The 10,114-nt window shown below is 40.0% G+C and overlaps 1 protein-coding gene across 1 annotated transcript in view; it reads left to right on the top strand.

The window, feature by feature from the left end:
• The first annotated feature begins 435 nt into the window (after window positions 1-435).
• LOC106611200 (serine/threonine-protein kinase D1) overlaps window positions 436-10,114 on the top strand; it is a 51,653-nt gene continuing 41,974 nt past the window's right edge. Inside the window, exon 1 of the mRNA XM_014211165.2 lies at window positions 436-894. Coding sequence (XP_014066640.1) covers window positions 688-894 — 207 coding nt within the window. The 5' untranslated portion in view covers window positions 436-687. The remainder of the gene's footprint in view (window positions 895-10,114) is intronic.

Genomic DNA, 10,114 nt, shown 5'->3' with positions numbered 1-10,114 from the left:
AATAATATGCATGTGTGAATTGGAAATGTTATTTTCTATTTTGTTTTGCATATCCCAACTACAGGTGTTGAATAGCTCCTCTCATCACTTGTTTTGCCCCTGTACAAAATATACTTTATTCAACTTTTAAAATTAGAATTAATTAGCCATAATTAGACACGTTTTTTGTTGAATTTCTACATATGATTGTCCCATTGCCTTATCCATAAAATGTACTTCTAGATTTGGCTCTTGGCTGTAAGAGAATGGAAGTCTAGTCGGTGGTAATATTTCCATTGAGTCAGCATTTCGGAAGGTTTGAGAGGACATAATTAAACTTAAAAAAAAGAGAGGGTGAGGGGTAGTCTACCATCCATTTCGCTCCTCGTCACCGCACAGCTCTTCTTTCCTCTCGCATCACTCTGTCTCACTGATGATGAGATCTATCATCAGTCAGGCAGGAGGCGGGCTCTGATCACATCCGAACATTCAAACATAACTGACGTAGGCTATACTTCATCGTCTTTCACCTCTCAAATGATATAAGAGATTTTTCATAATCTCTCTGATTTCTATCATTCGTTTTATTATCCTTATAATCTCGTCATATTTTGCATTCATGACACGGTCGAAGATTTGACATTTTAGTTTGATATTCAAAACAGGCGGTTGTTTAGCGGTTAGACAAGTACGTAGATTTACTCACCTATGTCAAGTCGGTATTGTTTTGACTCCCGGGAGAGTCATATGAGCGCTCCGCCAGTGATCCGACCGCCAAGTCCCCTGTCCCCGGGGTCTAATGGCATATCTTTCCAGATACAGATCGGGCTGAGCCGCGAGCCTGTACTTTTGGACTCGGTCGACTTCAGCCTCGCTCAGGTCCGGGAGATGGCATGCTCCATCGTGGACCAGAAGGTAATATTCTATCACTTCTGCAGCGCCATTCTTATCATGGATTTAGTTGGAAAACATGTAATGCACAGATATAGGCTAGGTATTAGTGATCTATTAACTTTTGCCTACATGTTTACATTCAGGTATAAAGATTTCAGTCTATTATATGGCGTGACATAATCCATACCTCTGGGCACAGACTTAAATTCAACGTTTATTCCACGTTGGTTCAACATATATTTTATTGCAATTACGTAGAAACAAAGTTATTTCAACCAGTGGATGCCCAGTGGGATCTGACCCAGCCATACAGTAGGTCATGTTTGTCTAAACATTACATTTTTTGTGGTTCCTTTCTGATAGCATGCGATGAAACAACTCAGAAAAGTCCATGGTCATGCTTAGGCAAACAAACTATGAAGGAAATAAGTGGCTACAGTTTACACTTTTTTAGACCCCCCAGTTGAGCAAGAGTAGTGGCAGCAAGGGAAATAAATTGGTGACATGAAGTGGTTTCTGTTAGAATTACAGGGGGGTGGGCAGCTACCCCATAAATGTATTGGTCATGGAAATATATACTTACAAAGAGGGTTTATCATGAAGAGAGAGGAAAAGTTCAACATAAGAAAGGAAACGTTAAACAAGCTAAGTACATTAAGAATCCAGATGTTTAATAAAGTTGTAATTGATCACTTATTAACAACATGGTAACTACAGGTGTAGAATCTTAAATTGAGCCTGTTTGCTTCAGCAGGAAACTAATCCTGCAGCAACAGGAAATGCCAATTATTATGTGGATTATAATTATTGGACATTTTTGTAAGAGGTTGATACATTTTTTTGTAAGAGAAAATCAAGTCTGAAATGTCAAAGTGGAAATGACAAACTTCAGAAGCCTTTTAAAACCTCAAATACCAGTTTTACATTTCCTGCATTTCAGGAATGTTCTCCTGTAACACAGTGATCAAATTAAGATCCCACATCTGTAAGTGTCTCTTAATAGCTGTATGTTCACACTTTATTAGAGACTATTTTACAGCTCTTTGCTGTACTGCTGGCATGCCAACACCACCCCAGTGCAGACTCTCAGTAGGCCTACACTACTGGCTCTGCTTGAGTCTAGTCTATAGTGTGCTCATTAATAATGACAGGCTCAGAGGTGGAGGATTTTAAGTTTTGACTGTGAAGGTTTATATTATAATGTTCTGTACTGTACTGTAGCCTATGCATGTGTCGCAAATGGCACCCTTTTCCCAATATAGTGTACTTCTTTTGACCTGGGCCCATAGGGAATAGGGTGCCATTTGGGATGCGAACTATCTGTGTTGTGAGCATGGTGAGGAGTTATAGTACATTCCATGCACAGAGATCACTGACATTGTAGAACAGTTTTGAATAACAAGATAATTATCTACCATTGGAGCATGTGGTGATCACCTCCTTCCTCCATAATCATCAGGCCTGTTGTAGCCTACATGGTGTATGTATGATATCTATTACTCCAAGATCTGAGGTCGTATAAACCCCTTTCATATCTAGAAGAAAAACACCTAGTCTTTATCATAGCATCTTCTTTATAGGCTGCCGTATTTTGTTTATATCTGAAAAGGGTATGGGCTAAAAAACACAGTTTGTTAAAACCCACCTGAAAACTATCTCTCAAAGACAATTTTATGTAGGCCCACATATGTTGTAACTTGATAGTTTCATTTGGTGATGACGTCTTTACCCACTGGGCACAGACGTCAATTCAACGTCTATTCTACCCTGGTTCAACGTCATTTCATTGAAATGACGTGGCAGCAACGTTGATTCATCTATTGTGTGCCCAGTGGGTATAGTCTCCCTTCATTAGTTTATTTCCACTCCAACATGATAACGTTTCCACAGGCCCAAGTTATTGTAATTGATCATATGACAAGTTATCTGTAACATATATAAAGTTCCTGGGTTGCACCTCTGTCATCCTCTGAAGCATGGGTATTAAAATGTAGGCTTTTGTTGTTGTCTAAGGGTTACAGTAGTAATACTGACATGACACTAGAAAGCAGAAACACCTTCTGTCCCAGGGTTATTAGTGTGTGTGGGAAAATGACACTCAATTCTTAATGAAGTAAGGCACAAAATATATATGAACTACAGGAGGTTGTAGCTCAACACCTTGTTGTAGACACATTGTATCACAGAGAGAGGTTCCCTCTCGTGTATAGATGCTCAGAAACACTTAACACTAATTTAAATACCGTAATTTCCGGACTATTAAGCGCACCTGAATATAAGCCGCACCCACTGAATTTAAAAAATATATATTATTTTGAACATAAATAAGCCGCACATGTCTATAAGCCGCAGGTGCCTACCGGTACATTGAAACAAATTAACTTTACACAGGCTTTAACGAAACACAGCTTGTAACAAAAATAAATAGGCTTTAACGAAACATGGCTTGTAACAAAAATAAATAGGCTTTAACGAAACACGGCTTGTAACAAAAAATAAGCAGTAAGCTTTAGTTGTCTTTTTGCACTGAGTCAATTCCTCACGCTGCTGTTTCCAACGTCTTATCATCGACTCATTAAGACCAAGCTCCCGTGCAGCAGCTCTATTTCCTTTTCCAACAGCCAGATGAATCGCCTTCAACTTGAAAGCTGCATCATATGCATTTCTCCATGTCTTTGCCATGATGAGGGTGACAAAATGACTACCGTAATCAGAATGATGGGAAGTTTGAGAGCGCTCGATTTAATCTAAACAGTAAACAAAAAAGTTGTTTGAACTTAACCCGTTCGGCAATTTCATTGGTCTAATGAAAGCTTCATTCCGCCAAAAAACTGAGCATGTCAAAGAATGTGTTTTTTTTTGAGAAAAAAATTTAAAGCGGGAAAAATCCATATATTAGCCGAGTCATTGTTTAAGCCGCGAGGTTCAAAGCCTGGGAAAAAAGTTGCGGCTTATAGTTCGGAATTGACGGAAGTACGAAGTGAGGTGAGATCTTAAATATATATATGTGTGTGTGTGTGTGTGTGTGTGTGTGTGTGTGTGTGTGTGTGTGTGTGTGTGTGTGTGTGTGTGTGTGTGTGTGTGTGTGTGTGTGTGTGTGTGGTGTATAAAGGGACAAAGCTGACAGTATGCAACAGGGCCTGTGTGGATTATGAGAAAGTAAGTTTGATTTCACATTAGCATGTCTTGGGATGGATCAAGTTGACTTTATAGAAGTTAAGATTTGGCCCTAAATGCCTAGAATTAGTAATCTAATTGCAACTTTACTAAAAGCCAGTTTGGCACGATGATTGGTCTTTCCAGGATAAATGACCTCCTTGGGAATGGTTGCATCGAATGTTTGACAGCTTCAAGGTCCAATCAAAGTTTACAGCACTACTCTGGCAGCTCTCTGGGTCTTCTTTGCCAACTTAAAGAAGTCTGGTGTGCCGATTAGAATGTCTATTTATAGACAAAATTATAGAGATAATCTTACTGTGGCAAAGAGAGAGTTAGATAATTTAAGGGCAATGATAACATTGATAGTCATGTCCAAAGAGAAGTTCCTTGAAAGGGTCTTGTTATAGCTTAGATGGACATGTCAATAACCTTCAATGACTGTCTGACTGTCTGATACTGATATTGATTCACACACTGAGTGCAGTTACATGCACAGAATATTGTGATTATTGTGTAGAGTCAGATTCATATAATAGTTCATGAAAACGATTGCATGCTTTGCAAGAAGAACGATTTCCCTAATAATCCTGTTTACATGGACACATTGGAAAACAGGCTACCTGATGATACTGCCAATCAAAATAAACATTCTACCACAGTGATCATGTTATTTTTGGGAAGCATATTTGATTCTGAGTTCAGACATATAAAGTTTATATTTGATTCTGAGTTCAGGCATATAAAGTTTATATTTGATTCTGAGTTCGCGCTAAAGAGGGAGGCTCACTCGGCTGGTGCTAGCACATGTGCAGATCAAATACACCGCTGGAATGATGATTAAGGTGTTTACTTGTCTTAATAATTCAAAAGATTGCTCAGAAAAGCAGGTGTTTTAATCGGCGTATGCTTACTTCGATTTTGACCTTATGCCAATTAAGATAAGCAGAGTAAGGTGTTTATAAGACTATTGTATAATCTGCCTACTGCCATAATGAGTTTAATTTTGAATTATTAGTGTGCATGTAAACATTCTCACTATAAAGCTCTGCCTTTCAATTATGTTGTGTGTTTTTTTTTGGAGGAATGGAACTGTACATGTGGAATGAAGATTTACAGTAGTAATCTGTAGTAAAACAAACAGAGATACAGATGTAGAATCTTAATTTGAGCCAGTTTCTTACAGCAGGAAAATAATCCCGCAGCAAAACGAAATGTTCATTATTATTATAATTAATGGACATTTTTGTAGGGGTGATATATTTTTCCTAAGGGAAAATCAAGTCTGAAATTTCAAAGTGGAAATTACAAACTTCAGAAGCCTTTTTAACCAGGAAGGTTATCCTGCAACAGGTTGATCAAATTAAGATCTGAATAGTATGCAGATGCAGGTGCCCATGATGTATATCGGATTGTCGTGTCATCCTCCACCTAACATGCAAGTCCTGATCCAAATAAGATCTTGCAACCATGAACCAGCATAACCATAACTATTGACATTACATGTATGAGTGTTGAACAGTCCTTTAATAAATTCACCTGCTGTTGGACTGAGAAACGAGGATGGGCAGTCACCTCCTGACCTCTTCATTACTTCTTCAACCAGGGTCCTGGTTCCCATCAAAAGGCTGTCTAATAGACCTAATAGACTGTTAACAGGCCATCCCATTGGATGTCCTTATTAATCAGTTGGCACCATGTTAGTTCCACACAGGAAGTGCTAACTTCCTTGTTCAGTCTGTGTCAGTCCATAAGTAGAGCTGTGATGGGAGCTGTGATGACCACATAGACTAAGCATCCATCCCACAAGTCCGTCAACCAACCTCAACCTTCCATCACAATTCTTCTACTTCTTCTTCACACCAAGCTTTCTTTATTTCTTCACCCACTATAATAACCACTCATATTCAACACTGGGATGCTTTCATAAATTCTTAATGCCGTAAATATGGTTTCAGAAACAGAAGTAATGTATGTTATGTATTTGGAGATAAAGATGGTGATTTTTATATCATGATGATAGCCAGTTCTATTTCTCTTTTTCGCTACGACTGTATGATATACATCTGGTAGTTTTGAACTTTCATCCCTGGTATTATACAAATGAGAAACATTAAACAAACATTATCAAGTTATAGTTTACTGTACGTGTCCCCAAGATGAAATTAATTAGCAAAATTATTACATTCTGTGGTCAGCTCCCCAAGGTTTGTCTCCTAGTTAGAGAATGGTCCCCCAGTTGCTTGGCAACTGATTTTGATTGCCTGTGAAGTATCCATATGAGTGCCATTATCCTGATGAGAGCCATGTGCAGTAGGGTCACGTACTAGCAGACACATGCACACGCACACACACACGCATGCACGCACGCACGCACGCACGCACACACACACACACACACACACACACACCTTGGGAAGAACAGAACCGAAGATGAAGGTTGTGCGATGTGCATAGGCCATTGTGGAGCAGATGTTTTGGAAAGCATTCTAAGCACCATGCATCTTCATTAGCATAAAAGAGATGCTGTAGAGGGTCACCATTCCCTTTGAGGATCATGGCCCTTTTCTGCCCCAGCACTCTCACGAGTGCTCTCCCCTTAGTGTCGGCACCATAAAAGCCTTCTTTGGTCTCATCTGCTAATTAACTAGGATGTACAGTAAAAATCTGTAGTGTCGACTTTGTGTTATCTAGTGTGTTCTTACAGACTAATATTCATCCGCTCTGGTTGCACCCTTTAAAGCTGCAGTCCGTAACTTAAACAACAACAAAACACTTGTAAACAACTGAGGGATGGGGCTGGAGGAATGGAACTATACTAAAATTACATAGATGCTGCTATGGATGCAAGGACTGACCATCCATGAGATGCAATAACGTGTGTGTTTACACTTGCAAACAATGGAGTAAAATAATATTATATTTTGGGTTCTGATGGGGTGTCATGACATATGAATAAGATTAATAGCTATATAACATACATTTAAAAGTAAAAATAAATAATTTATACCACTTCTAGATTGCCCCTTTAAAAGATATATGCTAGTGATGCTAGAGACCCCCTCATTAACGAGCATTGTACTGATCCTCACCACTGAGAACAGGTAGAGAAAGGCAACAAAATTATATACCTCTGCCTGACTGTTCATTACTTTAGTAATTAAGTAAACACTGCACTCTCAATAATTTAAATTACAAAAAATAAGCTGTGGTTTCTGTCAGTGTTGGGAAAAATAAAAATCGATACTACGACCTCATAGCACTCACATCTGTAGCCATGAAGTGCTTTGAAAGTCTGGTCATGGCTCACATTAACACCATCATCCCGGAAACACTAGACCCACTCTAATTCGCATACCACCCCAACAGATCCACAGATGACGCAATCTCAATTGCACTCCACACTACCCTTTACCACCTGGACAAAAGGAACGCCTATGTGAGAATGCTGTTCATTGACTACAGCTCAGCGTTTAACACCATAGTGCCCACAAAGCTCATCACTAAGCTAAGGACTCTGGGACTAAACACCTCCCTCTGCAACTGGATCCTGGACTTCCTGATGGTCCACCCCCAGGTGGTAAGGGTAGGCAACAACACATCTGCCATGCTGATCCTAAACACTGGGGTCCCTCAGGGGTGTGTGCTTAGTCCCCTCCTCTACTCCCTGTTCACCCACGACTGCATCGCCAATCACGACTCCAACACCATCATTAAGTTTGCTGACGACACAATGGTGATCACCGACCATGATGAGACAGCCTATAGGGAGGAGATCAGAGACCTGGCAGTGTGGTGCCAGGAAAACAACCTCTTCCTCAATGTGAGCAAGACAAAGGAGCTGATCGTGGACTACCGGAGAAGGAGGGCTGACATGTCCCCATTCACATCGATGGGGATGTAGGAGAGCGGTTCGAGAGCTTCAAGTTCCTTGGTGTCCACATCACCAACAAACTATCATGGTCCAAACACACCAATACAGTTGTGAAGAGGGCACGACAATGCCTATTATCCCCGAAGAGACTGAAAAGATTTGCATGGGTCTCCAGATCCTCCAAAATTTCTACAGCTGCACCATCGAGAGCATCCTGACCGGTTGCATCACCGCCTGGTATGGCAACTGTTCGGCCTCCGACCGTAAGGCGCTACAGAGGGTAGTGCGTAAGGCCCAGTACATCACTGGGGCCAAGCTTCCTGACATCCAGGACCTCTATACCAGGCAGTGTCAGAGGAAGGCCCAAACATTTTTCAAAGACTCCAGCCACCCAAGTTATAGACTATTCTTTCTGCTACCACATGGCAAGCGGTACCGTAGCACCAAGTCTAGGTCCAAAAGGCTCCTTAACAGCTTCTACCCCGAAGCCATAAGATGGCTGAACCCCCCTCTGAGCCTGCCATTATTAATGAGTACACTATAGACTAGACTCTAGCAGAGCCAGTACAGTGAAGACCTACTAAGAGAATACACTGGGGTGGTTTGGCATGCCAGCAGCGCAGCACAGCTGTAAAATAGTCTCTAATAAAGTGTGAACATACAGCTTTTAAGGTCAGAGATACTTACAGATGTAGGATCTTAATTTGATCACCGTGGTGCAGGAGAACATTCCTGAAATGCAGAAATGTACAACTTTTTTGAGGTTTTAAAAGGCTTCTGAAGTTTGTAATTTCCACTTAGAAAATTCAGATGTGATTTTCCCTTTCGAAAAATGTATTAACCTCTACAAAAATGTCCATGAATTATAATCCACATAATAATTCAGATTTACTGTTGCTGCAGGCTTATTTTCATGCTGTAGCAAACTGGATTAACTAATATTTTTAAAGCTGTACTTCTTGTTGACGTAATTCATGCTAATGTTGGGTTTTTGAGCTAATGCTCAATTGACTCCCATTCACTCCTTGCGGAGTGCACTCCTTGTCCCAGAATCAACCAGCATGCAACGCGCGGCCCGTTGATGACGTGTGGCCAACATACACAATGGCTGTTAATACGATTCCAATGGAGTTTCCCATCTCCTAAAAAGTATCTCTGTTATGGTGACAATGAGAAACCGTCTTAAAAGAGAACTATGATTAAATATGGTGTCAAATGATTAACCAAGAACGTATTCTCTTTGTCGACTATAGTTGTGTCTGGGAGAAAGAGAGTAAGAGATTAGTACAGGGTACAGTACATTAGAATAGTCCATGTCAGATTCAGGTGTTACATATCTCAAGTGTTTGTTAATTAGTACAGTGCATACAGCATAAGATCAGTTTCATATGCATACAGCATACATACAATATACATACAGTGTACATACAGTATACATACTGTGTATATACAGTATGCGTACTTATTTAACTAAGTGAGTGAGCACTCCAGACACTTGGTTATTCACTGTAAAATGAAAAGTACAGTATAATAACAAGTAGGAATTTCATTTACAGTGAGACACGTTAATTGATTTTGTTCCGGTAATTAGTCTTTATAATAAACAATGATTTTCTTTTCTCTACTGGTTATGGACACCCACCCATCATACCCCATGGTACCAGTTATTTCTCAGCTCTTTAGTAGCTATCTCTCTAGCTTTCATATCAGACATTCTCTCTTAATGCATGCGTTCAATACTAGGGTTATAAAATATTAACTTTCCCCAAATTAATACCGGTTAAAGGGTTCCAGATTTCCTGTTTATTCCCTTCTGATTCCGGGAATTTTCCAACCGATATTTCTAAAAAACCTAGGAATTTGGAGAGAGTTACAGGAATTTTGCAACTCTATTCAAATACACTAGTATCCCTGAAGAGTTACATAAATCACATAAAAAAAATAAAGAAACTGTGGCAGGGTTAGTCTAGACTAGAGAGTTTGCCTTCGAATTGCAATTGTATGTGTTGTGAGCATTTATGTGTACTGTACCGCGTATCACTCTGAGGACTAAAATAATAGCAATAGCTGCAGCAACAGCTCTTCTATGGCCGCCAGTCATGGTGTGTGTGTGTGTGTGTGTGTGTGTGTGTGTGTGTGTACACAGAGTGAGGCAGAGAAACAAAAGCCCAGAAGTGTAACAGTATTGACCAGTGGTTGTCACACCACAGC

The sequence above is a fragment of the Salmo salar genome, chromosome ssa09 (assembly GCF_905237065.1).
Source record: "Salmo salar chromosome ssa09, Ssal_v3.1, whole genome shotgun sequence".
In the NCBI taxonomy this organism is placed as follows: domain Eukaryota; kingdom Metazoa; phylum Chordata; class Actinopteri; order Salmoniformes; family Salmonidae; genus Salmo; species Salmo salar.
The sequence above is the reverse complement of the archived record's forward strand: the minus strand, read 5'-3'. Positions and strand labels throughout refer to the sequence as shown.